This window comes from Canis lupus, chromosome 13 (assembly GCF_048164855.1).
Source record: "Canis lupus baileyi chromosome 13, mCanLup2.hap1, whole genome shotgun sequence".
Classification (NCBI taxonomy): domain Eukaryota; kingdom Metazoa; phylum Chordata; class Mammalia; order Carnivora; family Canidae; genus Canis; species Canis lupus.
Window position 1 is genome coordinate 15599362 of NC_132850.1, and position 19272 is coordinate 15618633.

The window sequence follows — 19272 nt, forward strand, 5'->3', positions numbered from 1 at the left end:
CGTCTATTCCTGTGGCCCTGCCATCTCTTTGCTAATGGCTGCCAAATCTGTGGCTTGTACACTTTCCGTCCTCAAGGTTGTCCTAGTCAGACCACTACATTGGGTCACTTCATCCTTTCTCTTTGGCCTGCTCATTCCACTGGAGCTTCCTTACACTGCAGCCAGCATCTTCCTAAAACATAAATATGATTATACCACTTCCCTCAGTTATCTTTCAGAAATTCTGCTCCCCTCAGGCTAATCTGGCAGTCTCTCAAAGGGAGCACCACTGGCACTCGGGCAGCTGCCTGTGCATTGCAGGATGCTTTGCAACCTGTGCCTACTCCCTCCCCCCCCACTTCCAACCCCGAGGGGGCAGGTTCCTTTTCAAACTGTTGATGTGCCTGCCCCACCTCCTCCACCTCTGCTGGGTAGCCAGATCCTGATCTACACGGGAGGCTCCCGCAGGCAACCAGTTGCCTGTGGGCCCAGCATCCGGTACAGGCTGGCTGAGGGTCTGCTGTCCGTGAGGGACTGAAGGAAGGAGGGAGTTCAGGAAGGGACTGAAGGGCCAGACAACTTGTGGTCTCAGGCACCATGGGCAGGGCACGCCCCCTGGCGGCCACAGCCTTCTCCGTGCAAGGTTACGGAAGCGGTGGGGTGCATGAGGCACCCAGCCAGTGGCCTGAGACATCCCCCACCCCTGCCCCTACCCCAGGCCTCTCCTTCAAACCTAAGCATTGGATTATGGGAGTTAGTGCAAGACCAGTTTGAAAAGGCCTGCGTCAGAGGTACTGCACCATAGCCCTACTCCTGGCTGGGCGATGCCAGCCCCGGACTCCTCCAGCACAATGACCCCGTAGACGTCCTCCCCACTCCGCCATCCACTCACCCACCTGCTGCGTGCAGTCCTACTCGCTGGGGGCTGCCCACCTCCAGGGGTAAGGAGGCCTGACAAAGGCCCAGGGAGGGCTCACTGGCTACAAACATGGTCAGGTCTGTAGTTTCATCTTAAGTGGGCCTTTTAACAAGTAACTAACGTCCCCAACCATTCAAAACTCTTCCCTCTCTTGGATTGTAGGAGTGGACTCTATTCTAGCTGCTGCTTCTAAGTCTTTCATTGCCTTAAATGCTAGTGCTCCTCCGTGTACCACTATTGATACACACTGATGGTTCTCAAATTTCTATCTTCAGTCTAGATCCCCACTGAGTTCCTGGCCCATGCATCCAGTTATCTTCTGGGTGTCCATCAAGTACCTCAAATATATCCAAGTTTAACTCCCCTCCTCCCTCCACCTTTTTTCCCTCATTTTCTGGCTATGAACCACTTCAAGTTAGAAGATCAAGGTGGCTTCTGGAGTCAAGGAGAAACCTAGGTTCTAATCCTAGTTCTGCCCAAGCTATGTCACGATCTGAAAACCTGAGGTCCCCCTTCTGTTAGGCGGAGATATTAGTTGCTACGTGGTCTTCTGTGGTTCCCCATCACCTATAGAAAGTCTAAACTCAAAAAAAAAAAAAAAAAAAAAAAAAAAGAAAGTCTAAACTCCTGGAAGTATTAAATATGGCTTTTGCCTAACTCACTTGACCCATTTCCACTTTGGCTTCAGTTCCTTGACTATACCAGGTATATGGTAAGTGCTGAACTCTTTGCCTGGGTACTCCTACTCTTCTAACCCAGCAACTACCACCTATCATCTGTTCTTCAGGTTTGAGCTCAGATGTCATGGTCTCTGGGAAGCCAAGTAGGGTAGGGCTCGGCAACCCTCCCGACAGGGAGTGCAAAGTGTGTGATTCACCACTGTATTCCCAGCAGCAACACAACCTTGAGGTACATTTGTGTTGACTGAAAGAAAGAAGCAAAAGACAAAGATGGTTTCCAAGAGCATGTATTACACAGGTCTGAGTGCAAGAAATGGCAAACAACTGCTATGTTTGCTTTAAAAGCTCATCAGGTACCAATGTCAAGTCCTGATGCTTTTGAGGGCCCCCTGGGTCTCGGCCCCTCCGGAGCGGGTTGGGCCCAGACTCCTGGGTGACGGGGCAGCTTCGGCATGGAACGTCCTGCCTCCTGTCACCTGAAGCATCAGGTACTTTGGTGATGCCCAGGGCTGGCTCCTCTTTCTCTCTCTCTGCACACTTGGGCTCCCATAGCCAGCTTTGGTGGGGAAACTCGCGAGGGGGACAGACCAGCCCAGGGGCACCAGGTGGCCATGACTTCCCCTCCTGTCTGGAAGACAGGCTCTCAGGGTGGGCTGCAGTTATGGTCTCCACATCCTGGGAGCTGGCCATCCCACCTCCCACTGTTGCCTTTCTGCTTGGGGATGCCCTGTCTGGATTCTCAATAAAAGATTTCCAAGACCATGGGCCTGGCTCTCCAGTGGTGGAGGAGGCAGCAGGGCGACTGGTGGGGAGAAGTCCTGAAGAGCTGGGACAAAGTGCTGTTAGTGCCTGGGTGTGGAAGTGCTGGGCCTTCCAGCAGCCTTCAGGAGGGGTGGGGTCTGCGGGTCCAGCCTCCCCGAGCCCGGAGGCCGCCGATGAGCACCTGGCAGCCTCCTCAGAGGCCTGTGGGGCCCCAAGTCTCCTCTGGGGGACACTAGGGACTTCCATTCCGGGAGGCTTCAGGGTGACCTCTGTCAATAGGCCTGGGACCATCGGGCCCTGGCTCTTGGGGTCCCTGGCCAAGAAGGCATCCTCTTCCTCACCCGCTCCTCTGAGGGGTGGGACCTGGCCCGCTGCAGGTGCTGGTGCTAAGCTCAGCTCCTGTGCACCTTGGCTGTTCTCGGGCCCCTCCTCGGCGTCATCCTCTGAGGAGTCCACCTCACGGATGGCTTCCTGCTTCTGCAGCGACTCTCGCCGTTCGGCTCGGTCCTGTCGGAGGGTGCCTAGGGCCCACGATGGAGAAGGCTGCAGCACCCCCTTTCCTGGCAGTGGCCCCTTCCCAGACAGCACGCTTCTGGTCCCGACTGCCTCCAGAGGGCCGACTTCCCTGGGCGGCAGTTCCTTCTTTAGCTCGGGGTGGGGCAGGTCAAGGCTCTGCTTCCGAGAAGTGGCTAGCTTCTTCTCAGAAGCAGCAAGTGCAGCCGCCAGTTTCTCAGCTGACTGTACTCTCTTGAGTAGTGGTGAGCGGGGCGGCTCCGCACTCTTGGGCCGTGAGAGCTGCCTGCCCAGGGGCGGCGACAAGTGAAGCTTGGCGGGAAAGGCCTGGGCTCCGTGGCCAGATAGGGGTGATGGGGAGCGCTGGGGTGAAGCTGCTGGCGGTGGGGAAGGGGTGTGGGCCAGTGGGGACAATGGGATGCTGCCGGCCGACTTGCGCCGTGGAGAGCGGTACTGGCGCTGGAGCTTGGGTGCCAGGCCGTGCAGGGAGCTGGGCCGTGTGTGCCCAGAGCCGGCTGGAGAACTGGGCACGCTGGAGCTGGGGGAGCTGCTCTGTGACGAATTCCCTCCCACTTCGCACATGGACAGACACACAGACAAAGGCAGAGCAATGTTAGCAGACAGACACGACTGCGGGCGAGACAGGCCTAGCCCTGGGATGTCCCAGGATCAAGGTGACCCCACCAGTGATCCAGAGTCCAAGTTACAGAAAGTCCTTCTCCAGCCCTGTCCCCTCCTCCCTGAGACTGCGGGGGTCTTTCGGGGGTGGGGTGAGTTTCAGAGTGGGACCACGGAGAAGCACAGAGGGGCTGCCTCTGCCATCTGCGGGGAGTACTTCATACCTGAATGCACAGCATCGGGGGTCACTCGGTAGCCCTGAGTGGGAGACCGGGGGGAGAGGCTGTGGCTGTGTGTGGGAGAGCCGGGCCCGCTCTCCCCTGATGATAAGGATCGGTTAAGGGAGGAAAGGCTGCGGCTGGTGTGCAGCAGGGATGCCTGCTTGGTGATCTTCCGGAACAGGGAGCTCCTTTTTCTGCTGCAGAAACAAGGGTGTCACAGGGCACAGCATATACCGACCGGGTCCAGACACCAGGGACCCCAGGACACACTAGCCCCCTCGTGGCTCAGTCTGGCTCACCTTTCTTGCCCATCTTTGCCCCGGCTTCGCTTACTCCTCCGGGCCATCTTGGCCTTGTAGCTGCCCTTCCGAGCTGGCCCCACTTTAATGGACGTGTTCTCCAAGGGCGTGGTTGAAATGGACACTTTGTTTCCACTCTGGGGAACAGAGCAGGAACCCAAGCTAAGGCAGGGAAGGTCCTCTTGCTCCCACCCTTACCCTTGGCGTGGCTACACCACGCCCGAGCTCTTGCCCTTGCACCCACAAGTCTGAACCGCAGGCCTGCCTTCCCTCCCCACAGATTAGGAAATGGCTCCAACTTGAGCCTGGGCGGTTTGGGGTTGAGACAGTAGAGAAGAGGTTCATCTGTCTTGTTCTTCGGTCCTATCCATGTCTCAGAAGGATCCCTGGGCCTTGGTCAGTGAGGATGTTGCTTTCCCGTGAAAACCCACTGCTATGGGTACGCATCTCTCCCAGTCCCCTATGGCCAGTCACGGACTCACCAGGCTGGGGACATCTAGGGACCCCAGAGGCACAGCCGGCACTAACCTTCAGAATCAGCTCCACCACCTCTGTGTGCACCAGCCCGTGCACAGGCTCCCCATTGACGTGAGTGATGAGGTCACCCTGACGAAGCCCCGCCTCACTGGCTGGACCGCCATCCTCCACGTGCTGCCCCAGGGGGAGAACAGTCCTCAGCCTGGAGCCTGAGCGTGAAGTATGGGGCCTGCTGCCGCGGTGACCCACCTCCCTTGGACCCCTGAGGATAGTGTGGGCAGAGACAGAAGCAGGGACAGGCAGGCACTGGCAAGGGGAAGGCAAAGGAGTGATGAAATCGGGAGACAACAGGTCTCGATGGCCAGACATACCCACACCATGTGGTGCACAGTGTAGACATCCGAGTCACCCATGTAGACACGGATGGCTCGCAGGGTAAAGCCATACTTCTTGCCAGCTCGGTGGATGATGATGGGGGGCCTCGAGCTGCTGAGGGCTGGCAAGAAGTCCCTGCTTGGAGAAGAGTCCCTGGATGATGGGTTGGATGACTGGGAATGTGGGGACATGGGGCTGGCCAGTGGGGAGCAGGTGTGTTCTGGAGAAGGAAAGACAGGACTGAGCAGGCCAGAGGACCCGAGCCTGGCTGTACTCCCAGCCCCACCCAGGCCACTGACCCCAGGCCACTGTCGTCACAGGCAGAGCCCAAGCCCAGGGATGCGCTCCCTGCAGACTTGGAGCAGCAGAGCTCCTCACATGCGCAGACCCTCCCCAGGAGGCGATGGCAGCTAGCAGAGTGCGTACTTGCATCCATCAGGGGCCACAGATGTTCTTCGTCCATGTTCAGACATCGCCATGACCCCATGAGCTACCACTACTGTTTGGATGAGGAACTCAAAGCTCAGAGGTCAAGCAATTTTGTCAAAGAGCCACTTGGTGACGGAACCAGGATCCGAATGTAAGCTGCCTCAGAACTTGTGCTCCTTACCCAGCGCCATCCTGTGGCACATGCACACGCCACCCAACATCAAGGCACAAGGCACAGCTTTACAGACCTCTGGCCTCACAACCAGGAGGCTCAGTGACACAGTCTCCCGGATACCTGCTCCTCAATACACAATGCCCAGACTCCTGCCGCAGGCCCACAGAGATTCCAAGGCCCCTCCTGCGAGCTTTAGCTGAGTTCCCTGGGGGCCCTACCTGCAGGGATGAGGAGGGACAGGGTTGTGGCTGAGGCAGACTTGATCACTTTGTTGATGGGGCGAGTGGTGCGCTTTTCCACAGAGTCCCCGGAGAGCAGCCGGTGGCGGGCCCTGCGTACCGCCAGGTCACTGATGGCCTTGGCCGCCGCTCCCTCGGTTGGCTGTGGGGTCCCACGGCTTCCTCGGGTCTCCACAGCTGTGGGCCCAAGGGAGCAATGAACCATGCTATGCAGCCGAGCCTCCCCACCCTGCCTGCCTGCCGTATCCTCTGTTCCAGGCCCTCGGGCCACCTGCGGGGCCACACCTGGGCTGGAACCGGAGCTCTGGCCAATGGGCTCCTCGTCTAGCTTCAGCCGCCGCTCCACTGTCCGTTCGGGGACGGGCCCAGATACCCCTTCTCCAGAAGGGGGTGTCAGAAGCCATGTACCCTCCTGCTGCTGTCTCCTGGGGGTGCTGCTGGCCTCATCGGGGCCCTCAGGGAAGCGAGGGGCATCCAGGAGGCCTGAGCAGCGGCGTCGCACCGTCAGTGGAGGGCTTGAGTCACTCTCCGTGTGAGAGGACTCGGACACTGACAGCCGCTTCCGCAATCTGAGAGACACGAGGCCCAGGGTGAGACACAGGCAGTTTCCCTCCTCCAGCCTAGGCTCCCATAGGGGCTCACAAGGGTTATAAGTCACAGAACCTTTTTCCTCAGACATTCCTCTGGAAGTCATGCTGTGACGCCCCCTCACTGTCACCAGTACTCTGCCCGCATCCAAATCCCACCCCCGATCTATAACAACGAGGGTGAGCTCTGGGTGCTCACATCTCAGGGGAGCCAATCACCCAGCTCCGGTCTCGGCCCTTCAGCCCTGCCAGGCCATCAGAGCGGTCGTCCTTCTCCTCGCTCAGGCTGCGCTTGGTGGGGGCTGGTGCCCGGCGCTCCTCGAGCAGTGAGAGCCGCTCCATGCTACTATACACCTGTGGGCACAGGGTCTGCGCTGGGGACAGGCCCCGATGGCCACACCTCCCTTCTGACACCCAGGAACTGGAACCAGTTCTCCCCTTCCCTCTTCCATACCAGGTGACCCTTCAGGGCCTGTCAGGCCGGAAGGGCGTCTGGGTATCTCATTTGCAGGTCCGGCCCCATCCCCTGCTCCTCCCAGCAGCCCCAGCCTGCGCCTGCTCTGTCGCACCTTACTGAACCTCGGAGAGCACGAGGAGAACTGGCGGATCTCCAGGCAGCCATCCTCACTCGCTTCGTCCTCGTCCTCGGAGTCCACGTGCTGGTAGCGCTCTGAGCGGGCTGGGTCAGACACGCAGGACAGGTCCCCTCAGAGCCCCTGGGGTGCCTCCTTAGGACCCTTATCAGACCTTGCTCCTGATGCCAAGTTCAGGGGCACAGGTGTTTCTGGGCAGACAGGTAGGATACCCACTCCTCCCTGTCCCACCAGTGGCCTTACTGTCAAAGTAGCTGGTGTCATCTTCTGATTCCAGTTGAGGAATAAATTCAGCCTTCTGGCGAAGAAGTCCTGTCCAGTCCAGACCAGTAAAGAATGAGTGCTGCTTCACCTCAGTGGCACTGCCTGTAGACAGGAAGGGTGTGGGCAAGGGCTCGGGGTGAGCCGCGTGGAGTCCAGGCCAGCAAGTCCAGTGAGAGCCGAGACCTCAAGAGGCCAGTCCTGAGGCCTCAGCTCCAGCACCTTCTTGTGCCCACAGGAGCAAGGCGGTCTCAGGATCAGACACGCTGTCCACACCTGAAGCCCCAGCTTCCCGGATACATGAACTCAATCTCCCTCTTCCCTCTTCCAAGTTATGAGAAAGGTCAGTGGGGCCTGTCCTACCTGTCCCCAGTCTCTCCAGAGGGTTCTGGTGGAGCAGTTTAGATGTGAGGTCCTGGGCATCTGGTGGCAGTGCATCATCCCCCTCAGGCCACACAATCTCATCTGAAGAGTTGGGGGTAAGAGGGAAGGAGTGGGTTAGAGGAGGGCCTCTGAGGCTGCAGGTGGAGTGGGGAGATAAAGAGGAGGGTCCCAGGATAAGATATGGGGAGAGAGGCCTAGAGGGCCCTAGAGCCCCTGAAAGCCTTGCCTGGGACCAACTCCTTAAGTTCTATAGAGTCCTGACCTCCTACACACCCTCCCCCATGGGCAGCCCTGGGATCCAGGCCTTCCCCTGTCCTGAAGCTCTAGCTTAGCCTGGCTTTACGCTTTAGACACTAGTACCCTCACACAACCACAAACGTATACTCATAGGCCACACACACACACACACACACCACAGGCACACTCATGTCCATATGGGAGAGACATGAACACAAACAGAACAAGCCCCAGGTGACAGAGTACACTTGTACATACACATGCACACATCTAAGGGGCAAGCATACACAATTCAGAATAAGAACTCATAAGCCTCAGAGGTGCATGTATAAATCATATTTGTGGATCCAGACTCTGTCTCCCCAGTGTGCCAGGGTGATGATACCTACCACTGATCACTTGCCCAAAGAGCTCTTCCGGAGTATCTCCAAAGAAAGGGACGCAACCCACCAGGAACTCATACAGGATTATGCCCATGGCCCACCAGTCCACTGGCTTCCCATAGCCCTGACGCAGGATCACCTCAGGTGCAATGTACTCCGGGGTCCCGCATACCTGGGCAAAGAGAAGCCAGGCTGGCTCAGCATACTGAGGCAGCACACTGGCGTGACAGCCGAAGGGGTGGGGATATTCCCACCTCTGGAGAAGAAAAGTCTCTGAATGAAGACTCAGCTTACTTTGGTTAAAGAACAAGATCAATAGGAACCCATGGTATCAGAGTTGGAACTGTTGGTTGGGGGGAGTTTATGTACTTTCTAATGAACCAAAACATGTAATTCTATCCTGGAACAACCACTCCCTGAGCCCTCAACATCTCTTTGTGGCATAAAGTTCCCACACCTGGCCTCTGCCTTCCAGTCTCTCAAAGGACAGATCCTACAGTCACATGACTATGACAGGGACTTGCAAACAGTCACCAACTGAACTGTCAAATCAGGGAACATCCAGAGGCTACTCTCAGGAAGCTTGGCCACAACCCAGTGGAAACTTGGAGCTGTGTTCTAAGAACAACAGGCTTCAGAAGAGCCTTGCCCCTGCCTGAGGCCAGGAGGTTCAGGACTAATCTCTTGTTAGTCTCTGAGAGTAACAATGGTTATATGACCTATTTTCCCCAAACCCTGAGGAAGGAGATGATTTTGGATTTATATCCATATGATTCTTGTGGCCCACCCCATTTACCAAACGTCCTACCTATCTCAGTGCCTCCTTGGAACCAAAAGGTGGAAAAGATAGGAATTCCCATCTTAACATCTAGCTACAGGGTAATAAGCATGTGGCTCCTCACCCTTATTCTCAAGTCTGAAACTCAACCCCCAAGGTCTCAACCATCCTTCCTCACCTGCTTGTCCAGGAACTCCCGGGCATCCTTTTCAATGTGGCCCTCGTACAAGTTTGTGGTCAGGCTCATGAGGCCAATTTTAGAAAGGCCAAAGTCAGTAAGCTTGATGTGCCCCATGGATGTAATCAGGAGGCTGGGAAATCAGACACACAAGTATGGGGTTATTTCCTGGAGTACTGATTTTAGCATATGTCAAATTGTGCCACTCAGCCTTCTACAGGCTCCCGTAGGGCATAACAGGGTAGCTTCAGAAGGGAGACAGGCAGCTATGAAAGAAAAAATATCTCTGGCTTCGTGAGGACTACATTCTGCATGAACAGCCAGCCTGCCTTTTGCCCATTCCCCCAACTCATCAATGTTTACTACCCTCAGCTGTATTCTGGACTGGGAACAGGGACCAGCCAGCTGGGGACACTTTGTCCACAGAGCAATCAGGCTCATTCCAAGGCTGCAGCCACACGTAGGCCCCTCTCCTCCCTGGGTGTCTACAGTACCCCGCTCAGGGTGAGGGGAGAGGGGCCCATAATCTTGTTCTATATCCACAGGTGGTTTTCTAGAAGGGTTGGCTGGGAGAAACTGAGAGAGGATCTCATAGAAAATGGTCTCTTTCTTCTCCTGTCACATATTCACCCCGAGTCATTTCATTTCATGACAAGGGCTTCACCCGACTGCCCCTTTATTCTAGGATTCCCAAACAGCATCTGACTTCTTTTATGAGCTCTGTGCCCACTAACGGCCCAGATGTCTTACAAGCACCGTGAACTCAACCCTTCCAAACAGAGTCATACCTAACTGGTCCTCTCCACAGAAAATGACCTTTATCTCTGAGCTCTGTGAAAAGTACTTTATTGATTATTTATAAAGATATTCTGGCTCCTGAAACGTCTTAAAACAGAGTAACTAACACAACAAAATAGGAACTATTATCCCATTTTAAAGGCAAGGAACAGGAGGCTCTCAGGTTTGATTAATGGATCCAAGCTCAAGGAATTAACAAGTGGTCATCTGAACTCCGGTCTGTCTAGTGTCAAAGCCATTTTCCACAACAGAGGCTTATCCCCATGCACTAGTCCTGACGGGGAATCTGGAAGATATCCCCCACTCCTGCTCCCTTCTCTCCTACCTCACCCCTACCTGTTGGTTTCCTTTCTACTTCCTAACAATATCCCCTCTCTTTCGCATCCTGCAGGCACGGTTGGTTTGGGCTTGGTCTACTGCAACAGCCTCACCATTTTCCTGCTGGCAGAGTGCTGTTTCTAAACTTAAACCACAATCTGAGTGTGCCATTCTATCACATACCTTTGGCTAACAGGCCCTCTGAAGACTTGCTAGGACCCTTTAAAATAAAACCCACTTTAAAAAATAAATAAATAAAAATAAAACTTACTTTACAAAATGACTCTTGATAACCCAATCCCTGCCTCTCTCTCTAGCCTTACCTCTTACTACTCTGACCAATTAACAATCTCAGTCTCCGCATACTGTACTGTAGTTCCTGGATCACATTCTCGGATACTTGTGCACCTTTTGCAAATCCTGCTTCCTGGCTTTAGAAAGCTCCTCTCATCTTTTCCCATCTGACCAATGCCCTCTGAGAAGTAGCCTATATGCAGATATTTCTGTTTCCCATACTAAAGTTCTATAGGTCAGGGATTATTTTACAACCCAGATTATACGGACGCCTGGGTGGTTCAGTGGTTGAGCATCTGCCTCTGGCTCAGGGTGTGATCCCAGGATCTGGGATCGAGTTCCACATCGGGTTCCCTGAGGGGAGCCTGCTTCTCCCTCTGCCTGTGTCTCCGCCTTCTCTCTGTGTCTCTCATGAATAAATAAATCTTTTTTTTTAAAAAGACAAACAACCCAGATTATAGCACTTGGCCCAGAGAGGTCAGTAAATGTCAGAACACTTGCTCGGCCATCTCCTAGATGCCGATTCTTCTGTTCCTCCTTTGTTCCCTTAGATGAGCTCCTTAGTGACTCTTACATGACTCTTACAGGTCTTATGATGCCACTGCCAGAATGGCTAGCAATGGTCTTTGCATTTGGGATGGTCAGGGGCTCGAGTAGTAAGCCTAGATAGAGACCCACATGAGCACTGTTTTCTGGCAGCCATTCTGGGATAAATCCAAACATGCTATGTCTGCCCCCATTTATCTATAGAGACCCAAGAGGGAAACCTTGGACAAGGGACCCAGAGAGGGGGCGTACTTGTCAGGCTTGAGGTCACGGTGCACGATGCCGTAGTTGTGTAAGTATTCCAGGGCTAACACGGTTTCCGCAAAGTACAGACGCACCATGTCCACGGGCAGGGCCCCAATGTTCTTCAATAGAGTGGCACAGTCTCCTCCTGTAACAAGCCCAGAACAGTATGAAGGAAGGATCGAGTTCCCTACTCAGGATTGTCTCAGGCTTATAGTCTCCGAGGCCCTAGAAGAGAGAGCCTCATGGAACACCCCAGTGCTAGAGACTGGGAATCTAGCTCTTATGCTGCTGGTCTGGGTGCAGACAGAGTGTGGAGAGGAGTCGGCAGGAGGTGAATCTGCCAATGGCTGTCAAGGCCACTGTTCAGGCCAGAGGGTAGGAATCTGTCCTCCAGGGGACTTGCAAGGGTAGAGCAAAGTTATTTTAGGGTGGAAGTCCTGTATACAATGAACACATCTGACTGAGACTTCAGCATTTTGTCCACTTATGTCCTTCCTGTTGACTAGCCTTTGGTTTTTGAACAAGGTAACCTTGTGAACTCCCAGCACGTACTCTCTGAATTAAAAGGAGAGTGTTGTTCAGTTTCAACTTCAAGACTTAAGCAAAGTGTCTTTGGAAGCTGTACGCAGCTGCCATCTCTCCCCAGATGCCCCACTATGCTCTTCTACTCCATCCCCAGAGCTTCTGTGTGGCCTTAAGGGGCGTCCCCTTCACAAGCCATCGGTCAGGGAAATGGCATTTCTTTTTTCTGAGGGTCCATTTGCAGTCCTCCCAGCATGCAACCCTGGGCTTGTGTGGCCTGCTATCTCCTTTGTTCCTGCCTGGCCCCAGCAGTAGAGACCATCCAGGCTTTGGGATGCAGGATTCTACAGCTGTTGGGCTGATACATCTTGTCCCAGAAAGCCTGTCTTTGCACCTGACATGGGCAGCCTCATGGCAGCTACTATTCCAGAAGCCTCTCCCTGTGAGGGGCAGGGAGCCTTGTGCCCACTGTGGTCAAATGGTCTCTGAGATCCTAAGGCAGAAACCAATGCCAAAGAGAGATTGGGAAGCTGGGCCCTGAAACTTTACTCCTATACAAAGCTGTTGGTCACAGCTTAGGGCTAAGCCTCACATTGTGCCTTGGTCTCCCTGCCAGGCCACCTTTCCCACAGTACCTTCAACATACTCCATCACCATGCACAGGTGGCGCTTGGTCTCAAAGGAGCAGAACATGCTGACCACAAAGGGGTTCTCAGCAAAGGTCAATATGTCACGCTCCACAAAGGCCTGCTGGATCTGGTTCCGAAGGATCAAGTTCTGCTTGTTGACCTTCTTCATGGCAAAGCGCTGCCGGGTGGACTTATGCCGCACCAGGAATACAGCCCTGGGAAACACAGTCCATCCCATCTCCCATGGACCCTCAGCAACTGGGCTGTGCTCCCCACCACCCAGAGCTGGGGTGTCTAATCACACCCTATAAATGCGCAGACCAAAGGAACAGGCGTGTGCTTATCGATGAGAAGGATCTGGGCCCCTGCCCACAGAGCTCTTCAATTTCCCAACACACTAATCCTGAGGACACAGTTCAGTTCTCCCCCAGAGCTCAGGAAGAGGAGGAGTGCTACCAAGAGGAGTGGGGGCCTTGTCAAGAAAGGAACAATGCTCAGATGTCAGAGGACTGAACTCCTGTCTCTCTCCAGGAGGCTCTGAGGTCGGAGAGGGTCTATCCTGAGCATGTGCTGCCCAGAGGATCAGGTATCCTACACTTCTAGAAGGAAGAGCCCAAGGGCTGACCTAGCTCCAATCCTGGCCACACCCCAAGCCCTGCCTTTACCCATAGGCGCCATTGCTGATGAGTTTAATAGTTTCGAAGTCCTCCTCAGAGGGCGTCCTTTTAGATGTCACAGATGCCCCACGGCCCTGGAAGACAAGAGCAAAGGCAAGAGGCAAGCGTGCTTCTTAGAGCCCACGTGCTGGGGAAGCCAGAGCCCCAGCATTGGGTCAGCGCCTAGTCCCGCTGCAGCCCCCACCCATTCTTCCCAATGCAGGAGCTGAATGGCTTCTGAGATAGTAGGTGCTACCATCCATACCTCCCCTCCACCTTCACACATCCTCTCAAATAGGACTCGTGGTCCTTTGGTTCATAGGGCCCAGCCTCCAGGATTGGGGCAGAAGCTCAAGGTCTTTACCTCAACCGAATCATCTGTCTCTGGAGTGTCAGGACTGTCATAGCTGCTCAACTGGGCCATTTCTAGAAATAAAGCAAGGGCAGAAGAGAAAGGTGTGTGCAGCAATGTCAGGCATCTCAGCAGTCCACTCACATCACATGACAGGTGCATGCAAGGCAGGCATTAATATTTCCCGCATCAGTCTGGGGTGCAGGTACAGTCCTGTGGCTCTATCCTCAGAGGAGTCACAGCTTTTGGACTTGTTTCCCAAATTACATTGCCACTCCTATCTCTAGAAGTCCAGTGCCATTCACAAGGTCTGGCAAATTCTAAAAAGCTTCCCTCAAATTTAGGACAATTCCTGGAAAACAGGGCCCAAGGTTGGGCTACTGGTCCCCATCCTGCTTCACCGTTGAGGTTGGGAAGCAGGGAAGCAGGAGCAGGATGACTAGAGACCAGTGACTTAGAAGCCCACGCTCCACAGGGGCATAGTGTGAATGGAGATATCTGCTGAAGCCCTGGGTCAGGACCACACCAGAGTCACAGGAAGGCTGGTAAGGGGGCCCAAAAGGAGGTAAAAAGGCAGAGGAGGTGATCATTTTTGAAAATGTAATTGTAGTCCTTTGCTGTTGACCTCTTCTGACATTAGGCTCCAGCTGGGCCCATGGCAGTTCAGGTTGGGTCACACCAGGCGGATGTGAACGAATGTGAAGGAGGGGCTACACTGTGACAGAGAACACTGGGTTCTTTAGATGGCCCTGAGGCCTCTGATCGTGTCCATGTCCAGTCTAAGCCTCTTCTTCTAGTGGCCTTCCCGTGGTTAGAGCTTGTTGGCTACGGTGTGTCTGTAGCCACCAGGGAGCATGCTCACCCTCCAGTGGATCCCGTGTGAGGCCCAGCTGACTAACGATGTAGCGGGGAATGTCACATTTAATCCCTTGTCCCTCTTTGGCATGGCCCTCGGCTGCTTCCAACAGGTGGTAGAACTCTTCCGGGTCAAACTCCTGTGCCAGGAAAGGGAGACAGTGAGTGGTGAGGGCTACAAGTGAACGCCTCTTTGATTTTCACAGCACATACCCAGGAGGATGAACAAGACTTTTTCTTTATGATGGGACACTTGCCACCGAGCACCCAGAAACATCATGAATCGGGGATCTTAAGAATAGGGACAAAGTTGTCTTCCAGGTCAGCTCCAGATCAGACCTCCTAAGCATAGGCTGTCTTCCTGACAATAAGAACCAGACTTTTTGGTTTCAAGATGGCTCAACCTATTCATCTGATCCAGAGTCTCCTGCGAACCAGATGGTATTGTCACACATAAGCGCACACGTACACGCATTCCTGCCTTCAGATGTTTACGAAGCACCCCCCATGTGCTAGGGGCTGGAGAGCCATGTGGACAGCACAGCACTCTTTATCTATCCGGAGCACAGAAACATGAGGGTTCCAGTCACTGGGCACCTACTAAGTGCCACAGCCTGGGCTAACCCCTGCTAACACTTCTATGACCTCAGTGAGGAAATCAAGGCCCACAGAGAGGCACTGACTTGTTCTCTTGCACCCTGGACTCACCTCAGTGGCAACACTGTTTGCAGGACCATAATTATTATTTCTAGGTCTCCATGCCTCCTATACGAGGCACTACAAGACTAACTCCACTGCAGAGGGAGCACCTTAGGATCAGACACTCTGCTTTGTTCATGTCTGTGTCCCCCCCAGTGACTGGTATGAAGTAGGTGCTCAATAAGGTGCTCCCTCATGACAAAGTGAAGCACTCGACTTGTGCTGACCGACCTGGCCTGTGCTCCTGACCACCCAGACCTCCACTCTCCTGGGCCCTGCTCGGTGTGAGAGGGCCAGGCTGCTACCCCTCAGGACCAGCCATTTTCCTCACAGGAGCTTGTCTGGGCCCCCATGCTGGCATATCATAGTCAAGTAAGGACTTCAGCAGCAGAAATGACAGTGGTGCTACCAGTTTTGCTGTTAGCAGGAGACTTCCCCTATGTGCCCACCCCCTCCCGACCCTCCTAGGAGCCCACTCACCAAGCATTCCAGGAGTCGAGCTGGGCGGGCGATGACAATCATCAGCTTCTTCACCAGCTGCATCACAAAAGCTACTTCTGAACTCTCTGAGCGCTCATGAGCCTGTAGAGAAGACAAAGGTTGGTTAAGTAATCCCCTGGCACAGTGTGGTTGGGCTAATGCAGGACTGGGCTGGGCAGAGCTGGCTCTAGGGAGAAACAATTGGGTGGTACAGAGACTTTTGAAAAGGAGAAGGCCAGTGCGCTGTGAGAGGGAGCTTTAGGACTCTATGATACTAGGGAATGTCACAGACACATGTGGCTTTACCTGTTTCTCCAACTAGACCCCAGTTCAAGAGGCAACTCTCAATGGAGCGTTCACTGTTCACTTCCCACCCCAGGCAGAATGTCAGGAATAGAAAGACTTCAAAGCAGGAGTGAGGCGACCAGATAGGTATTTTAGAAAGATCACTCTGGCTGTAGTGTGGACAGTGCACTAAAGAGCATAAGCCTAAAGCAGGAAAATCCATTAACAGGCTACTGCAGTTAATGTGCATGAAAAAGGCATAAATCAAGGCAGGAGGAATGGAGAGAAACAGCTTGGGGCTATTTACAATGTAGATAGAGCAGACCTGAGGGTTGGAAGCAGCAAGAGAAGGGTACTGCAACTACGATTTTAGGGAGATTTCGGTGAACCCACAAATGAAATAAATACAAGAATGTAAGTAGTTCAGGTAAGGTAGGTGGAGAGGACTTGCTTGGGGCTATTTACAATGTAGATAGAGCAGACCTGAGGGTTGGAAGCAGCAAGAGAAGGGTACTGCAACTACGATTTTAGGGAGATTTCGGTGAACCCACAAATGAAATAAATACAAGAATGTAAGTAGTTCAGGTAAGGTAGGTGGAGAGGACTTGCAGAGTTTGAGGTACCTATACTAGATACTTTCTTGGGTATTCACTCAGCCCGGGAGACTTTATCTTTTTTATGGAAACTGCTCTGACGTCTAGGAGCTACATTTGTATTGTGTGGCTGTCCCTTCCATCCCACCTCCAACAGCTCACCCGTGTGGATGACTCTCCTAGGACTTTAAAAATGGATGGAAAGACTGTTACTATCTGTGTGACCGAACCATACAATCTCCTGGCGGGTGAAAAGGGCCGGTCACGTCTACCAAAGGGATTGAGCTAAAGCAGCACAGAACAGAAAGGCATGAGAGGAGAACGACCACTTCCCGAGCTTTCCACAGCTTCTGGTTTCTGGTTGCGGTTCCTTAGGGCCAGGCTGCAGTCCTGCCTTCAATTCTCTAAGACCCACCCTTTCATCATTATAATGAGCTTCCCCTTCCTGCTTATACTACTCCTGAGTGGGTTTTCTATTATTTGCAACCAAAGAATACTAACCAATCTGGGAAAAGCGGAGGAGTTTTTGTGAAGCAGCCCGCAACACGGATCTGGAGCTAAGAACAAGGAGGACAAGGCCAGGAGGGTGTCCTCAGTGTGTAGATGACAATGGAAGACACGGAGATGAAGCTGCCAGGGAGAGTGTGAAGGAAGGCAGAAGAGGAGAACCGACGCACAGAGTGGTGCCCTGTGGGACACCAGCATTTAGTACTTTTATTTATTTTTCTTTAAAGTGGGTTTAGGGATCTCTGGGTGGCTCAGCAGTTTAGCGCCTGCCTTTGGCCCAGGGCGCGATCCTAGAGTCCAGGGATCGAGTCCCACGTCAGGCTCCTGGCATGGAGCCTGCTTCTCTCTCCTCCTGTGTCTCTGCCTCTCTCTCTCTCTCTATGTCTATCATAAATAAATAAATAAATCTTTTTAAAAAAATAAAGTGGGTTTATTTTTTTTGGGGGGGGGGGGTTAATCTCTATTACCTAACATGGGGCTCAAACTCACAACCCTGAGATCAAGAGTTGTATACTCTTCCAACTGAGCCAGCGAGGTGCTCCCTAAAGCAGCTTGAACACCAGCATTCAAGAGATGGGCAGAGAAAGAACTTGTGAAGGGGCAGCAAGACTGTAAGACTTGAGAGATCAGTGTCATGACCCCAAACAGGGAGAAAGGTCCAGAAGAGGGATTCATGGTATAGAGCTGTGAAGACAGATCAGGATGGGAAGAGAGCACGGGACCTCTTTGGCAATTGGTCAGTTTGTTCCTTGGTGACTTTTGCCTGAAACAGTTTTAGTGGGATGGTGGGAAGGGAAAGTAGAAGGCAGAAGGCTGAGCAGTAAACAGGTTGTTAGGAAAGAAAAATAGCAAATAAGGACTACCTAAAAAAAACTGGTTATGAAATGAAGAGAGAGGCTGGGCACTTGATGAAAACTCATTTATTCTTCAAAGATTCAGCCCTAACATCAACTCTGTGGACTATCATCTAAGTCCTCTGCCTGTACCCCCCTCAAACCCATGAGAACAGGAAGTAACTGCTCCCTTTCCTATGTTCTGTTTGCTCATACCACAGGGTACCACAAGTTGTTTTATAATTAGTTGCCCGTTTCTACAGCTACACTGTAGAGCCTTGTAAACAGAGAGATCGTGTCTTTTTTATCCCTTATGCACCAAGACTAGCATAGTGTCTCTTACATAACTCACATCAATGTTTGTTGATTAAGTGTTTGAAAACAAGATCTTAGGCTCTAGAATAAGACAAACCTGGGTTTGGGTTCTAGCTCTGCTACCAAAAAATGGGTTACCTTGGGCTAACCTAACCTCTTTTTTTTAAGATTTTATTTATTCATGGGAGACGCTGAGAGAGAGAGGCAGAGACACAGGCAGAGGGAGAAGCAGGCTCCCTGGGGGGAACCCGATGTGGAACTCAATCCCAGGACCCTGGGATCATGCCCTGAGCTGCAGGCAGACATTTAACCACTGAGCCACCCAGGTGTCCCAAACCTAACCTCTATTAAAGCTTTGGTTTCCTCATCTATAGATTTAGAGAATAACAGTACCTTACTTACAGTGGGTTGTTGTGAAGATTAGATAAATTAAATGAGATCATGTATTGTCTAGTATGCACTCAGTGCTCTATAAATGATAGTGACTTTATTAAAATATTTTATTCATTTATTTGACAGAGAACATAAGCAGAGGGGGAGGGCAGAGGGAGAGGAAGAAGCAGACTCCCCACTGAGCAGGGAGCCCCTTGCGGGGGCTCAATCCCAGGACCCTGGGATCATGACCTGAGCCAAAGGCAGCTGCTTAACCAACTGAGCCACCCAGGTGCACCTATAGTGGTTTTATTTTAAATGTAAATCTCACCATGTCATTTTCCAAATTAAAACCACTCAATAGGGCAGCCCGGGTGGCTGAGCGGTTTAGTGCCTGCCTTGGGCCCAGGGCGTGATCCTGGAGGCCCGGGATCGAGTCCCAAGTCAGGCTCCCCGCATGGAGCCTGCTCCTCCCTGCCTATGTCTCTGCCTCTTTCTCTCTGTCTCTGTCTCTCAATAATAAATAAATAAAATCTTAAAAAAAAACCACTCAATTTCCCCACTGCCTTCATGATAAGATCTAAGCTCCTCAGACACTTCAGCCTTTGCCCTCCTGCTCTAACTTTTCAAATTCATCTACTAACTTTCCCCCCCTGCAGGCATCCTTCACCTATTCCTGCCAAACTAGTCTCTGCAATTCCTGGAATGTACCAAGTTCCTTTATACCTCTCCGAGTGGCCTGATTCCAGGGCTGGCTAGTGCCAGCTCCTGGTGGGCAAACTGACCATAAGTGGTTGTCACTGTGTATCCTTTATTGTTCTCATGATACATTTACTGTTTACATTTGTTTTGTTGCACACAGGTCTGTAAACATGCCTAAGATAT

At 52.8% G+C, this 19272-nt stretch overlaps 1 protein-coding gene across 16 annotated transcripts in view; it reads right to left on the reverse strand.

Annotated features, from left to right (window-relative positions):
- Nucleotides 1–1849: 1849 nt before the first annotated feature.
- The window catches only part of MAST2 (microtubule associated serine/threonine kinase 2), a 208308-nt gene continuing 190885 nt past the window's right edge, over nt 1850–19272 (reverse strand). For 14 of the 16 annotated variants that reach the window (XM_072772330.1, XM_072772328.1, XM_072772331.1 and 11 more), the window contains 19 exons: nt 15483–15584; nt 14311–14443; nt 13461–13522; nt 13106–13191; nt 12447–12655; nt 11296–11434; nt 9088–9220; nt 8138–8303; nt 7491–7592; nt 7110–7232; nt 6843–6952; nt 6473–6627; nt 5972–6255; nt 5666–5863; nt 4840–5063; nt 4520–4642; nt 3992–4128; nt 3696–3889; nt 1850–3425 (listed from right to left, as the gene is read on the reverse strand). In XM_072772330.1, the coding sequence (XP_072628431.1) occupies nt 1906–3425; nt 3696–3889; nt 3992–4128; nt 4520–4642; nt 4840–5063; nt 5666–5863; nt 5972–6255; nt 6473–6627; nt 6843–6952; nt 7110–7232; nt 7491–7592; nt 8138–8303; nt 9088–9220; nt 11296–11434; nt 12447–12655; nt 13106–13191; nt 13461–13522; nt 14311–14443; nt 15483–15584 (4200 nt within the window). In that variant the 3' untranslated portion in view covers nt 1850–1905. The remainder of the gene's footprint in view (nt 3426–3695; nt 3890–3991; nt 4129–4519; nt 4643–4839; nt 5064–5665; nt 5864–5971; nt 6256–6472; nt 6628–6842; nt 6953–7109; nt 7233–7490; nt 7593–8137; nt 8304–9087; nt 9221–11295; nt 11435–12446; nt 12656–13105; nt 13192–13460; nt 13523–14310; nt 14444–15482; nt 15585–19272) is intronic. The other 2 variants (XM_072772329.1, XM_072772339.1) reach the window with 1 other exon arrangement.